The 15,858-nt window shown below is 39.6% G+C and overlaps 1 protein-coding gene across 2 annotated transcripts in view; it reads left to right on the forward strand.

The window, feature by feature from the left end:
- Positions 1-15,858, forward strand: part of DGKI (diacylglycerol kinase iota) — a 110,417-nt gene that overhangs the window by 35,982 nt on the left and 58,577 nt on the right. For both annotated transcript variants that reach the window (XM_059816128.1, XM_059816129.1), the window contains one exon: positions 5,213-5,313. In XM_059816128.1, coding sequence (XP_059672111.1) covers positions 5,213-5,313 — 101 coding nt within the window. The remainder of the gene's footprint in view (positions 1-5,212; positions 5,314-15,858) is intronic.

Below are 15,858 nucleotides of genomic sequence, written 5' to 3' on the forward strand. Positions count from 1 at the left end.
AAACCAGCTGTGCTCCAAGTGAGTTGGCTGGCATCCTCTTGCCTGTTGCTGGATGATTAATAGGGATGAGAGGAGGAAGTCACAGCTTCATCAAAAGCGGATTGTATTTTCTTGGTGAATGGAAGTAGATCAGGTTCTGCTGGTAGTCTCGGAATAGGTATGAGTGGCTTTGCTCCTGTGGGTTTGAAAAAGTGGTGGAATGAAAGGCATTTTAAAAAAATAAACCCTTCTCATTCTTTCCTGTCAAAGCTCCATGTTTTTAATTTTTGATTTGTTACTTTCTTTGTGGTGGCAGGGGAGGTGGTGGTGGTGATGATAACGCTTCTAGAATCACAAAAATGCTATAGTTCAGGCATAGGAGGGAAACAAATGCATACCTTTTCTTTCGTAAGCAACTTGCAGCAGTGGGGTGGGCGGTGTTAAAAATGACTTCCTTAAAAACAGTTTGTCTAGTGCGATGCTGATTTTCTAAGACCTATCCCTGTAAAAAGTGATTCTGATGTGTAGCCTGGTGTACCATGGGATGGATATCTTTTTACAGAAGGGTAGACTTAAAAAACATAAAAATTAGATTAAATTAACTATTTATGTTAATGAATGTCTGCAAGTTTTAAGAATTTCCAGAAAGCATGCCCTTTTCCTTACGATACGAATTATTAAATATCTAGGTGGTCTTCTGTATTCCTCTGGAAAAGTCAAATGCTGTTTGTCTGGTAGAAAGTAATACCATTTCCTTGTTTTGTTCAGCCATTTTGCAGCTAAAAAAGGAAAGAAAATAATTCTCTATTACTGAAATTACTTTTTTTTTTTGCGAGCGGAATAATTCAGAGAGGACCTCATAACATTTCTGTAGAATCTTTCATAGTTTATTCCAACTAAATAATGTGCATAGCTTTTCTACAAGGCTCATTCGCATTGTTATTTAATAATGCCCCGAATGTGCACTTCTGGTCTGCGCTAATCAAAAGTCTATCAGATAAAATTCAATATGGTAAACTAGCCTATCTATGCTCCTGATTTGAGAAGATTGATATTTAGGTTTGTGTTTAAATGAAACCATTATAGCTAATCAACATGAATGAACAGAATGTTTCAGTTGACCGGAATCTGTATTTATAGTCCCATGGGGCATGTGACCTTTAGGACGTAATTCTGTGGACTGGTGTGTTTGGGGAATGAGCTTCTTAATTAGATTCTTTAGGAGGTAATGGAATTCATTCACCTGTACTTTAGATTACTTTTCATTGACTATGCAATACACCATTTTGAAGAATAATAGGTGTAAGAATTTTAAATATTTTAGGTTGAATTGCAGTGCAGCAATCCCCCCAAATTTATTTATAAATCGTCTGCTGTTTTATCTGGAAAGCTTTTCTTCCTCTCCTTACTGTTGAGCAAGTAGTGTTTAGAAACATCCATTTCTATTAATACTGTACTAATGTTTGCTTTCAGTGACATTCATCAGGCTATTATTAGCTTTTACATGGACATACTTATGTACTTAAGCTTTGTGGTTTCTGAATACACTGAGTTTGTCTGAACAAGATAAATTGTGCAATTTGTATAATAATATGGATTATTATCAGTATTTGTGAAGACTACAGAAGTATTGATGGTGGAAGTGTTTTCTTCAGCTGCATTAAATGGAGTTCTGTATGGAGCTCATGAATTCTGTGAGTGAACAAGTTAATTAGCTGGATGATGAGGACAATATTCCCTGCTGTCAAAGAAATATTGAAACAGCAACTTTTAAAATCACCACTGATTCAATGATGACTGCTCTGGATCAGACAAAATTGTTCATTAAGAGTTTATTTTTTTCAGTGACCCCAGGCTTGCCTGAGTTGTTTCATCTCAACATGTGGAAATGGAAATAATTGCATGACTGAGACAAGCTCACAGGGAGACATGGAAGCTGGGGAGAGGATCACCTGCCCTGCCCTGTCCCCAGTATTTCCCACAACAGAGCATGGCTTGTCTCCAGTATCAGACACACTCCTGTCCTGCCACGCACTAAGGAACATGAGAAAGGCCAGTGTGTGGAAACAGAGGAAGTGAAATTGTGAGTGGGAAGTATTAAAGATCTCATAGCTGTAGTAAATTCTGCACAGACAGTGCAGAGCTACAAAAATACATAAACAAATTGATCTCTTAACAGTGAAGGACACTGGTAGGTTGCTTGGGAAGCCAGACTGATGGGATGCAATGGATGATTGAAAGACAAGTATCACTCAGATGTCTGCTATGGAAGACCTAAAAGGACAAATCAAGGAGAAAAAGGAGTTGGTGATCTTCTATTAGGAGTTAAAATTACAGTTTACCTTGGGAAGACACAAAGTTCCTGTACTAAACTGTTTTCCCTCTATTATGGAGAGCAGCACTGGACACCGCAGCACAGAGTCACAGGGTGGAAGGGAGTGTCTGAGCATCATACCTGGATGAGCTCTGTAGCAAGGAAGAAATGGAAAAGAGCAAGTAGGCTTGGTGTGGTTCTGGTTCGGAGGGCAAACATGCCTTGTGCTGGGCTGAGTAATTCCTGCGCAGGAGTACCAGCTTTTGGTCAAGTGGTTATTTTGAACTGGGGATTGGAAAGCATATTTTTTTATACAGTTCCAGCTTGGGTTGCTCAAAGATTTCAACACAATAGTACAGATTTGTTTCTGGTTTCAAGAGAAACAACAGTTTGAGACAGTTTTTTGGGTTGGGTTTACACTTGGCTTAATTTAGCACATAGCAAGGATGGCTGTCTTTGTAGCACGGTCAAGTGTTACAACAGAAATAAAAGTTGCTGAATTCTCCTTGACTCCCCATCCCTTTTCCTCCCAGCTGAGTTTAAAGAAGGTAGAGGTAATTCACAAGCAGTCCCTTCCCCACACCTACCAACAACCCTCAGGTTGTGAACTGATTGGCTGGAAGGCTGAGCTACCTTCGTCATATTGTGTGGTGGCAGAATATTATGGGAAAAGCAATGTAACTTCTTCCTATATTATACCAGTTCATAAAAGACTTAACTTTTCAGGGCTGTTAGTCTGTCATTTTCATGAACCCTACTACATGCAGTGAATTATTTCTTTTCTCCCCTCAGACAAAGACTATGTAGTTAAATTCCTATGTTTTCTGACTTAAACATTTTCTTATCTTTTCTGGGCTAAAAATAAAATCTCCTATGATTTTCACTTTTGAACTTGCATTTTACAGAATTTGGAAGGGAACATAGTTCATCAGACTATGCTTATTCTCAGGCAGTGAGGTGACATTTAAACTTGTCTTAAAAAGAAAAGAAAGAAAGAAGTGTCAGACTCAATGCAGTTCTGTTCTTGTTCTATCTATGCACCCTTCCCCTCCATTTGCATGCACTCATCTCCTCTGGGTTGGTGAGTGAGCTGTAGACCCTGCAGGTGGAGAGTGCTGTTCTGTGGTATGACATAAGGGCACCTGAGTTAGAAAGCTGCCCCCTGAAGCTGTGCTGGAGTTAGCATCCCAGGTGTCTCTTAGCAAACTGCAAAAGCTTATCTTAAATATGGGTGGTTTGCTGATATCTTGGGGCAATTTGATGCAGTAGTCCCTGTCAATCAGCACAGGAAAAACATTAGGCAGCCTGTATGTTTCTGAGTGTGTCAGTCTTGCTGCCACTGTTAAGCATTTATGATTTCTTCTAAGCTATTCTTCATGTATCTTAGGTTTATTTTCATCATTAATATAGAAACTCCTGTTCAGAATGTGAATTTATTCAGTGATGCTCATTCTAGCTTGTTGTCTTACACTCCAGTTTTGGAGGCACCTTAAATTCATTATCCTTTATCACATTTTGGGCAAAGAGTACTTGTGCCAATGGAGCTTTTTTTAACTAGGACTTGATTTTCAATCTTTATTTTCATCTGTCCAGATGTGATAGAACTGTTTATACCAACAGAGAGAAAGCATGCAATAAGCTAAAGCTGAAAAAATTGCTAAATGCCATCCCAGTGGCTCTACCAAGACATGGCCACAAACTGTGTGTTTTGTCATGTCTGCATTATTTTCAGGTCAAAAAGAAAATTGCTTGTTTAAAAAGAAAGAAAATCTTTGCATTTTTGAGATGGGGCTTGTCCTGAATGGCGTTTAAACTAGCAGTGCAAATGCTGTGGGCCAAATATCTTAAAACTGAGACAAAGAAAAAAGTAAGCGTGTGTATTTATGACAGTGCACAGTATTTCAAATTATTAAAGGCAGTGTGTGTATTCGGTGGTCACACCACTGGCAGAAATCTGTTACTAACTAGATAAAAACAGAGAAAATAGGTGGTCTTTTGATGGAAGCACAGGATGAAGAATCTATTTTTAACTGTGCCAGGGGCCAGTTCTTACAGGACAGACATTTGATATATGCATTATAACACACAGGTTATCTATCTTTCTTTAAAAGTGGAAAATGCAAATGTGGCCAAGTTAATTTACATAGCATTCAGCTAAACTTACAAAATCAAATAATAGGTTACAGTAAGGCGGAAGCCAGCATGAAATCAAAACAGAGCTTTTCAGGACAACTTTCTATCAATATATAGACACTTAAATTTATAGATAGGGAACCACTGAGTGTTTCAAAATTATATAGAGAGTTGAGGCATCTGAATCTGGCTGAAATCTGTAGAAATGAGGTTCCTGTGCTGCTACTTGCTTTTGAAAGTCCTCCTGGGTTCTGTATATTGGACTCACTGTGGAAATCCGTTTCTTAGCCACATTTCTGTTGCCTGTTTCCCAAAATAGAGATGCTGAAGGAGGATCCTGCAGAGATTAAGGGTGGATGCCGTCATGGGCAGAGGAATGGTTGTCCTGAGAGTTATCTTAAGGAAGTACCTGTGTCCTGAAACACAGCTTGGCACATCTACTGGCTGTGGTAGGGCCCTCGGGATGTTCAGAAAGGCAAACTGCAGAGCTAGGGGGTAGCTGTATAGAGATGAGAGAACTCAGAAAAACATCTGTAATTCCAGACCACACAGCCGGCAAATGGGCTTCTTGATCTTGCTTGTCGTTTATGGTCTAATATCTATGTTGTTGTGCAATGGGTAGTCATAATTTTAAATGCAGTGATGGGTCTGTGAGGAGTTGGCCCAGTTTTGAAGAGGCTTGCTCTTTTTCTTCTTTCAGAGAAGATTAAAATCACTTCATATCCTATTTTCATTTTGCTCTTCCATGGAACACTTTGTCTAAGAAGCTTTCTTCTTTTCTTGCAGTCCTCATTCCATCCCAGATCGCCTGCGGATCAGAGTGAACAGGATTAATTTACAAGAATATGAGGGGCTACATTATGACAAGGAAAAACTCCGGGAAGCTTGTAAGTTGGAAGAAGCCAGGTTGTAGGTGCTTTTGGTAGAACATTCTGTGTAAATCTTACATTAACAAAAAACCCCCAAACCAACAACAACACCACAGGGGCAATCATACATTTTTGGATGAGCCATGTAGAGTGTATATTCATCTATCTGTGTATATGCACGTACATATTCTCTCTATAAAAAGCATATATAGAGAATTCACCTGTTTTCTTACTTAACTATGCCTTCTGCAAGTTGATTTTTATTTACTGTAAAATAAGTGTTTTGCACATCTGTTTGTTTAATTCATGTCTTTCTTGATTCTGCTGGGTTTCTACTAGTGTATGAAACTATTCAAGGTTTTATGAAACTGAGTGGGGGGACCAAGATTAATTTCATATTGAGAATGTGCCCTGACCTTGAATGTGGTTCTTGCACAGGTGCATTTATCTTCGGAAACAAATCTGGCTTCCCCAGTCCCTTATTCTTTAACAGCCTTCAGTTTTCCACATAAGAGAATAATCACTGTTTTGTTTCCTCATATAATGGTTTAATTGCCACGTTCAGGGGTAAGTCAAAAGCAGACAGTCGGTTGCTTTGGCAACATTGATGATGATGATCCATACTTAAAAATGGAGTTCCTTTCCTTGGTGACACACAGAGTCATTAATCAATGAGGGACATGGCTGCTTGTGATAACAATTTAAGTCTTGTTCGTGCATCTGGCTCATTATTCATATTAAATTACAAGCATGACTGTTGTGCAACAAAGCTTCAGCTCCATCTGTAATACAGAGTTCTCTGGTAATTACAGGATGACAATCCTTTTAATTGGTTTGCTTACCTTACTGTTGGAAGATAGTTAAACTGTTTGACTTTCACTCTTCTAGTCCCACCCCTCCTTATTCTCCCAGTTCACCAGCTCTCCTTCTAACAAAAGAACTGAAATCGCTTAAAATTTACTGTAGGTCCTGACAGCCTTTTCTGAAGTTTCTGTTAGTGAATTTTGGTCATAATTAAAGCAATAAAAGCCTTCATCACTGGACTGAGAATTTTTAACAGGGTGAGGATTATGGTTCACTGGAAAGGAATTTGCTTCAAGTCTAAACTGAGAGTTTGACCTCAAGTAGACTTCAGGCCATATTGAACCCACATCTATCCAACCCTGTCAGGAATAATCTGTTTCATTTGATGGTTCATCCTATGGTTTCTCATCTGAGGAGAACTATCCTCATCCATCCTCACTAAGGACGTAAATTTTGTGCGTCTGTATTTAGTATAGATTCTGCAGTCCTTAAGAGCCATTTACATGTTCTGACACAAAATACACAACTTTTTTACACTGTTGTCACTCCACTTGTAAATGAGTATTTGGTATTTGTCACCTGCAAAAAACCATAATGATAACATTATAAAAAATGCCAGAGAATGATCTAGAGCCTCTGAGATTTGGTTTTAGATTATACGCGCATTTGATCACTTGCTGGATGTGTGCTTAAGAGGTTTTCATTCAAAAAGGAGATGTTTGTCTATCAAGAGTTAAAATGACTGCTTTCAGGCATTGGCAGACCCTTTGCAGTAAGACCCTTTTGTCTCTCAAGTTGCTGCATGGCCAGCTTGGTAATATAAGATAGCTGGACTAGAGTATTCTCCCCAGATGTTTTTCATGAAGTTGTTTTTCCTATCTGTCCTCCTTTAGCTGTCTCAGTGCATTACTGTTTTTACATTAAAATATGAGAAAGCAAGTAATATCCCCATCAACCTAAAATAAAACAGAAAAGATACCTCACCTTACCCTTTGCAATTATTAGGAATGTCCTGTGTAAGAACATATAGCATGCATTGATGGTCATCAGCCTACTTCTCTGGACATATAGCTTAAGTGTCTCCTATCAGAATTGTCCAACCTTTAGTTTTCAGGAAGCTGATCTTGATTTAAGGACTTCTGGGTGATGCTAATTATGAGTGAAGGAAATTATGTACAGGAAGAGAAGTGCTTTCTAAACAATCAGAATCCAAACCGTTTTAAATATTCTAGCCAGCTCCTCAAATTCCATGAAGTAAAAAATGGAAAATCCCTGTGGTTCACTGAGCACAGACCTAACGTCCCAGTTTTCCTGTGACTTTACAGCAAGATGTGTGCATCTCTTCTGGAAACTGAGGCATAGCCAGTCATCAGGCTGCATGGTTACACTAGAGGACTACATAACTTAAGTTTTTATGAGGAAGGAAGCTGGAAAATCACAGAAATCTTCTTTTTAAGAAGAGCAGATAGCCATTTTAATTGCATTTCTGACATAGCTAATAGGATATATTTTAAATGGTTTTCTGGTGGCACATCTATGGCCTGGTGGTTTTCTGGTGGCAGGCTGCCTGCCTGGCTCTATCATCTGCTAAATAGTTGCATGAAGTAGGCGTGCTGACTACGTCCTCATCAGCAAATCATTTCACGGAGCATTGCCACTAGAAGTTACTTGGCTAAAGGGGGAGGAGGGGAGTGCTGAGGGAGGAGAAGCGACTCTCCTTCCTTTACCAAAGAAAGTGATTACTGGGGGGAGGGGAGTGGAAATTAATTAAATTTCCATGGCAGGTGAATAACTGGAATTTTGTCAGTCTGAATTATAAATTTAAATGCAGATAATACTTGTGCACTAGCAAAATACAAGAGCACTTGTATTGGGCCCTGTTTCTACAATAGTGTTTCCACAAGGCCTGTTACTGTCAGTGGGGTTAGCTTCCTTCAGGATGACTGTAGCTCTCAGGTGCATGTATGTCTCGTGAGATACTTGCAAGAGACTCAATTTATGTATCTGTCTAGGCTTTGGCAGAATACCTGCAACTTAATTCCAGAATACTATACTTATTATCCATTCCCTGCCCACAAGGATTAAAAGCACTTTTACCTCCCTAAAACCAAACCAGAATCTCACAGCAATCTGAACAGGAAAAGGAAGCCAGTTAATAATGAGTCATGCTGTTATCCCTGAAGGAAAAATAGCAAAGAAGCTATTACGGTTTTTTGCCTGTTACATGTCTCCATAATAGAGTTTTGAAAGCTCTGACATCAGTGTAATAATCCGGATCATTTTAACGCATAGTAAATACATTTCACTCCCCTTGTTTGCTTGAAATACTGATTTGATTCTATCAACTACTTCACCTAAAATTGCACTTCCCAGCACATAACAACTCATCATACAAACTGTTCCATGAAGATTAATCTTCACTCTGCTGGAGGTAGACACTTCATTTTGAAAACATCCTGAGCAATTAAAGAATGTCATTTTGTCCTCTGAAGAGCACAACCGTTCTTGGCCCATTCTCCTTCTGTTGCTTTCTACTTTTGTTGTCAGTGCAGCTGGCTTTTAACCAAGATGCTGTGTCTGAATTGTCCCTTTCTTCCTTCCCCATGCTGCTTCTTTTCTCCTTCATTCTTTCTTCTGTCAACATCACAGTATTGTCTGTGGGATGATTGATGATGGTACTGAGGATGCTTATTGATCCTTCAGTGAGGCGGGGTGAATGCTTCCATGCACTCTTTCAAGACAAGGATATATGTTGGCATTTTAGTTATGTTGTATGTTCTTCGCTGCAAATGTAGTTGTCTTCTCTAACACCTCCCTATACATGCCCCAAGCACTTGTCACCCTAGTCACCAGCTTCACCACTTTCTGCCCAGTATGATAGTTGTACATTGAATGACTATAACCAAGACTATCATATTCAAAAAGCGAGTCGGATAGATGTTTCTAGAACTTAATTCTGTCTCTCTTGCCTGCATATCTTCTGTGCACTCTCTCTGATTTCCTGTTATTGCAGGAAAGTGTGAAATAAAGCAGCATTGTGGGGTACAATTGAGTTATTTTTAAAATAGCAAAATCTTTCTTTATTATACCTTATTTTCTCCTTTCCAATGTTACTAAGAAATTTCTGACAATGGAGGTATATGCAGAAATTAATTATATTAAAAAAAAATCAACAACAACCAAACCAACCATAAACTAGTTAGTGACCAAGTGGTCTTCAACCCTTCTTAGTCCTTCCTGCCAACACTATTGTAGATTTGTACCACGAAGATGGAGCTGTGAAATAACTCACCATCAGCAGTAGCTGCACAGTTTTTTGTTGTTGGTTTTTTTTTTTTTACTAGAATATGTCAGTTCTTACTGCCCTTAACTTGTTTTTTTGTATGCTCTAGCCATGGAGAACCAACTTTAGTTTGTTCAATAACACTAAGATTAAGGAGAAATCATACATGACTACAGCGATGGCAGTATCAGAAATAACTGCCAGCCCTGTAACAGCTCCGGGTCTCCCACACTGTCTTTTACACAGAGGCAGCTGCTCCTTATCTCCTCTTGAATAAAATGGCACGCTAGATTAAAAAGCAATTTTTGAAGGAAATTTAGTTCCATGTGTATAACAATTGAACTATCTGCAATCTAACAATCCTTTTCTCTTCAGCCTCTTTGCTTTGTGTGTGTGAGTGGGGGATGGTGTGATGTGATGTTAACCTAGAATCCTTGTCTCTCTCTGATTATATCTATCCAGATGTCTATATTGCATATGTTCCTGCCTTTCATTTCTGTGGGCTATCTGAGGGTTTTGGGGTCATCCTAGGAGTTCTTATCCTAGATACACAGAGGTACATGGGGTGACAAGCTTGTGAGTCATTTGGGATGTACATGTACAGAGATACTGTGGCTTTCTCATACCAGCGATATACTTACCCCAGTTTGAGAATCACTGATCTATGGAATGCATTCTGATCCTTTAAAGCTCAGGGATATGGCAGATGAAGTTAATTTGGAGACTATTCCACGTGATTTTGAGCAACTAGCTAAATAAGAAAAGGTCAACACTGAGGGATTTGCATTTACATCCTGAATATTCATAATGTAAAGGGCATAGGGGAGTAGAGGACCTCCTGCTAGGTGACTACAATGACGAGGGAAACCTGAATTAGCAGATGGAGTCAGGACAGGGGAGATCAGACACTGAAGGAAACATGCTCATGTTGGGAAGCAACCTTGAGCTCGATGGATTTAGGTGAGATGGGTTGTGTAGCTACAAACCTCCTCTTCCATCCTGTAAAGGAAGCACCAATGGTCATGGATTTGTCAGGAGGTCTCTGGGGGGACATGGTGGCTTATCTGTAGAAGCTCTGTAAAAGGCAGCATTACCTACAGAATGTCTAATAAATTTCTCTCTGCTTAAAAGTCACCACCTTGCTCTAACAGCTTTGTTTTCTCAACACGTGTTGTGTAGACATTAGCTGATTCATGCATTTCTCTGTCGCAGTGATTTAGTAGGATCTGAAACTGAGAGGGTTGGGTGGGTTACTTAAAGTCAACCAGCAAGATGAAACCAAGAGGGTTAGAAGTCAGCAGTGAGTTAAATATTGGTAACTCTGCTGCCACTGAGCTCTCAGATTCTCATGCTGGTGTATACAGATGCAAACCACTGATAAATGTTTCTAACTGAAACAGAAATGACCAAAACAAAGAGGAAGTTGCTAAAGGCATTGCTTGTGTCAAAGGAAAGATATATTTTTTTGCCTTTTGATGGATGAAACCTTGTGGGCTTTGTCCAGACAGCACAGTGAATTACATTTCTCGCTTTGACTAACCCACGTGTACGCACACATTCAAAGATTAGAAAGACACAGGAGTACAACAGAAGAAAAAGTAGGATGTGATCAGATAATTAAAGGGAGTAGCATAATGAATATACACACAGGTGCTGAAATAGGCAACTTCAATCTTGGCTTTCTCTAGCTTCAAGCTCTTGATCTTGTAGTCATAGTAACATTTATTTAACATGGTATATCATTGCCTGTGTTGAGAGGAAGGAGTAAATCCAAAACATTGAAATCTCATCTCATATCATTGAGTTATAGAATCATAGGATGGTTTGGGTTGGAAGGTACCTTTAAAGATCATCTAGTTCCAACCCCCCTGCCATGGGCAGGGGCATCTTTCACTAGATCAGGTTGCTCAAAGCCCCTGATCTTGAACTTGCAGAGGTGGGGTATTCACAGCTTCTCTGGGCAACCTGTTTCAGTGTCTCACCACCCTCATTGTAAAGAATTTTTTCCTTATATCTAATCTAAATCTACCCTCTCTTGACTCCACATAGGGTATACCTACATTCAACACAGTCCTCTGCCTTTTGAGCTAGTGGGGAAACTGTCACTTCTAAGTTTGCCATCTCCTTTAAATTAGAAGACATGGACAGTATTCCAAATAGGTGTAAATATATATTTACCCTAGAGGTGTGAGAAGACACAGGAATATTAAGTTCCATTTCAGACTTTCCAGAAAATAATGCTATAGTTTGTCTTTCTGATAGGACTTTTCTGTGAGATTTTTCTGTGCATATTCTACTTCTCCTGTTCCCTTTCCTATTGCTTTTCTGATTTGATTTCCTCTTACCTTTTCAGTCCTTTGGCTACCCCATCCCGGTCTTAGTCTGTTTCTGCAGATCTTACAGCTCGGGTTCCTATTCCTTTTCTTAATCCTTACTCATTAATCCCTTAATCATTGTTCAGCCAGACCTCTTCTTTCAGCTCTTAGTCCTGATATCCATTCCCTGCCAGTTTCAATTCCCAGCTCTTTGTAGTTTTCTTTCTATAACCTGTTTCCTTTCGTGTGGTGTTTGGGATAAGTTGTCTCTTCGTTTCACTTGGGCAGTTTCTTCCTTTTTGTGGCAGGGTATTGGAGAAGCCACTGAGAACCTGGAGGGGATAACCTCCTACTCAAATGTGGTCTGGTTTAGTCTGATAAAACCTCCTTTGTGTTTTCCCTCCTGACATGTGAAGATTTTTAAACTGGACCACTAGTTCCAAGAACACTAGCAACCAATGAACCTAAGAAAGCTTAGTTTTTGTCAGTATAATAAACAGAAGGGATCTGAAGAGACACATGGCTTAGATTTGTGTGGTAAGAAAATCCTTTTGTACAAGCTCAGTTGCATTAAAACCGTACTGGGAAAGCCAAACCTCTTAATATATGTGTCTGAATATTTTAGAATTCTCTCCCAAGAATTTACTTAGTCCTTCACATTTCTAATATCAGTGCAAACCCCTCAGGAAAATGACATTCTTATAACGTCTTCAGTAGTGAGGATCCTTTATTTGCTACATTAAACATTTACAACCCAATGTCTAATCTCCCCAGTCCCCTGAGGTATGTCAGACTTGGAATGAGTTTTCCTGGCATTCACATCTACCTTAATGATCTGTCTTGGGGCTGTTTTGTTTGGGATTTGAGTGGGTTAATCATGGTGGTGAGATCACAAATTGAATCCTTTCATAACAATAAATGGGGAAGTTAATTGAATTTTATTTTTGCTTCATGGTGTCATATGCAGTATATTCAGGCTTCTTCCATTTGTGCTCTCACTACTATTAAAGAGTTCAATAGCTTTAGGTATTCAGCATAATGGGCAGTTAATAGGTGGAATATTTCTTCTTTGTTTACAAATTCCATAGCTAATTTCATGAGGACTTAGGAAATCACTACTAATCTTGCAGTCAATTAGACCATCATGCTAGCTGTACTGCTGCACCTACCCTGCCCTCCTCCTGCTGCTACATGGTTTTGGTTAGTGTTGCTGGGAACAAAAAGCTTTCCACAGTACGGGTTCAGAATATGAAGCAACTGTCTGCCTGTCTCATCTCCTGGGGTTCTTGCACTGCCGCTTATCACTGCAGCATTAGAGTCTGTATCCACAGCTCCCTGGACAAAGTCCTTTTCACCATTCAGGGAGCACAAAGAAACTGGGAGCTGGATGCAAAGGGCCAGAAGAGCAGGCGCCTCGGGAGAAAAATATCTGGCACTTGAATGCTGTGGCTTGGCTCATGGTCTGAGACTATCCCTTATTTGTGGCATATTCCCATGTCTGCATATATCCATATAATCACAGGAGTGGACAGCATATGGGTGTAGGGGAAGGTTGCTCTGCAGTGCCTGTGTTCTTAATGTAAGACTTTGTCCTCCTGTCTCTCACCTGGCATATCTAGTAATCACTGTGTCCTAGTTCTGTACTATCCACATCCTCGTCCACATCCTCATCCACACAGGGCTAGTCAGAAAAGGTAGAAGTTCATTTATTCCTCAATGGAAGTGCCCACAATTACATTCAATGTCATGTGTGTTAACTTTATGCCGTTAACTGATCATACCTTACCTCATTTTGCCCCTATTGCACAGCATTGCCCTATATTTAGAATGAGCAACAATCCCGTAGTTTCATTCTCATTATCAATCATTAAGGATTTGCTTTTGTTTTCAAACAGCAGCTATTGTGAAGCACTTGGAAAATCTTGGCTGCATGGTGCATTGTGCATACTTACTGTGGTTTATGATAAAAATGAGGGCTGGGAACATTTTCCTTGCTGAAAGCCAAGTGGATCTTGCAAAAAAACAAACCCAACCAACCAAAAAACCACAAAAAAACCAAAGAAAAAAACCTTTGGCAAGCAACATTTTAGCATGTACTGTATACAGTAATGACTTAAAAGGTTTTTCAAATGAGCAGGAACCATATGGAATGGAACCATTTGAGACCCACATCACACACACCTTATCCCTCAGCTAGCCATTGACCATAAATCCATAGGCTGTGCTAATTCAGGATTTCCAGGAAGCAAAAGTCACTCATGTCTTTTTAAGAACAAAGTCACCTAGCTCAGAATTCCAGAATTGTTCTATGACCACCAAGAATAAATGGGACATAATTTAATTAAACCTGTGAATCATGACTTTCTTCTTCACTCATGTAGATGAGGCCCATAAATGTCACCCCTAAACTATCTATTGTGTATTAGTGTTTTCTTTTCAGACATTTTGGTGGATTTCTTTAAAATTCCAAATGTTTGTAAGGTCCTTCTTTGGGCTGTCAGGAATGGTGATAGTTATGGATTTCAGTTCTGTGTTAGCTGCGTTGTTTCAGCAGGTCAAAACTCTGGTCACCACTAAGTGCACATAGTCCTCTGTGAAGGGAGGAATTAATTAGAAAAGAGACAAAATTGGTGGTGACAGTTTATGAGCCAGTGGTGTAGCTCCCTAGTGCTCTGTAGCTATTGGAGGTGTTAGTTGCGTCTGCTGCAATTCACATTTTAGTGCTACAAATGAATTTAGCAAACACTTCTTTCAGTAAGGGCTGCAGAGGGATCTGCTGAATTGAAACTAGATAGCCATTAAGTACTCTTTATAGAGAGCTTAAGGGTCTCTTGTCAGAGCAGTTTAAGCAATAATAAACACTAAGCAAAGAGAATCAGTCTGTAACCCAGAGCGTTGGAGTGCGTAAAGCAAACCCCGCGATTGACCCTCGTTCCACTTGCTTGTCTCTCAGTCTCTATTGTGTAATGAAAAAATCTGGGAGGTTGCAATGAGCACTGTTCCCTTCTGGCCTTTCTGAAAATGAGCAGGAGGATTGGCATCACTATCGGATGTTAGTGTTGCTTCAGGAGAAGTGCAAGTTCTTCCTTTCTTCCCTGGTCTTCCTGCCTATCCCTTCTTTATTTTCTTGTTTCTTCTCCAGCTTTTTCCCCTCTGCTTTTGGTTTTCCCACGTTCATAGCTGTTTTGCTGTTCAAACTGCTTTCCAAACACGATGCTAGCAGCATTGTTGATGTGTCCCCAGAGTGCTGCGCTGGCCTCTGAGGCCCGTAATGACCTTGACTGCCATAGGTGCTCCCCTACTCTCCTCCGTGAGACCACTGAGCTTCTCTTTGTGCTTCTACTCTCGGTGGGCCACAAAAATATAAGTCACATTCCCCATTTTCTTTTAGCACTGTCTTATTCTCTTATCAGAATGAAGAGCTTCTCAGTAGATAAACATCTCTCCTTCTTAATCAACTTTTGAACGGCAGGAGGGGCTGCAGCACAGTTGTTTTTGTCTATTTATCTCAGAACTGTCAGTGATTTTATGTTGCTTCTTGCTACCCAGTTACCAAATTTGTTTATAAGTTGATATTCTGCTTTCCTTCTGGAATACTTCATACGAGGATATAAATCTCTTTCCTGCTGCTCTCCTATTTTTTGGGGCTGTTGTTTGATTAAAGACCCTCCAGGGAGAAAACAGGACTTCATTCAGTGATTCAGTTTTAGAAAATCAGGGACTCGAGTTTGTACTTGTTTCCTTTTTAGTTAATGAGATCTTAGTAGGTAGCTCTCTTGGTACCTTCCTTGTGGACTCACATACACTTTTTTCTCTTTTGTTCTTTTTGTGGGTTTGTTTTGGGGTTTTTTGGCTGCAAGAACAGAAAGGTTGTGGACACCTAAATCCCCTGTTATTAAAAATGCTGCCCTCAGCTGAGGGGAATTATTTGCAGTATTTTTACAAGTTCTCTTTTTTTCTCTGAGAAAATATGGAGATGTTGTGTCAATTTTGTGTTTAGATGGAATAATACCTGTTTTGATTTGAAAGCAACCTTACGTCAAAATAACATGCTGCTGGACAGTTTTCTCTGAAATCAGGCTGTGACTTTCATGACTTTAAATTATTTTTGTAGACTTTTAAGAGTTCTGAAAATAAAATATCACTCTCTTATTTCAATGT

This window comes from Gavia stellata, chromosome 4 (assembly GCF_030936135.1).
Source record: "Gavia stellata isolate bGavSte3 chromosome 4, bGavSte3.hap2, whole genome shotgun sequence".
NCBI classification, from domain to species: Eukaryota; Metazoa; Chordata; class Aves; order Gaviiformes; family Gaviidae; genus Gavia; species Gavia stellata.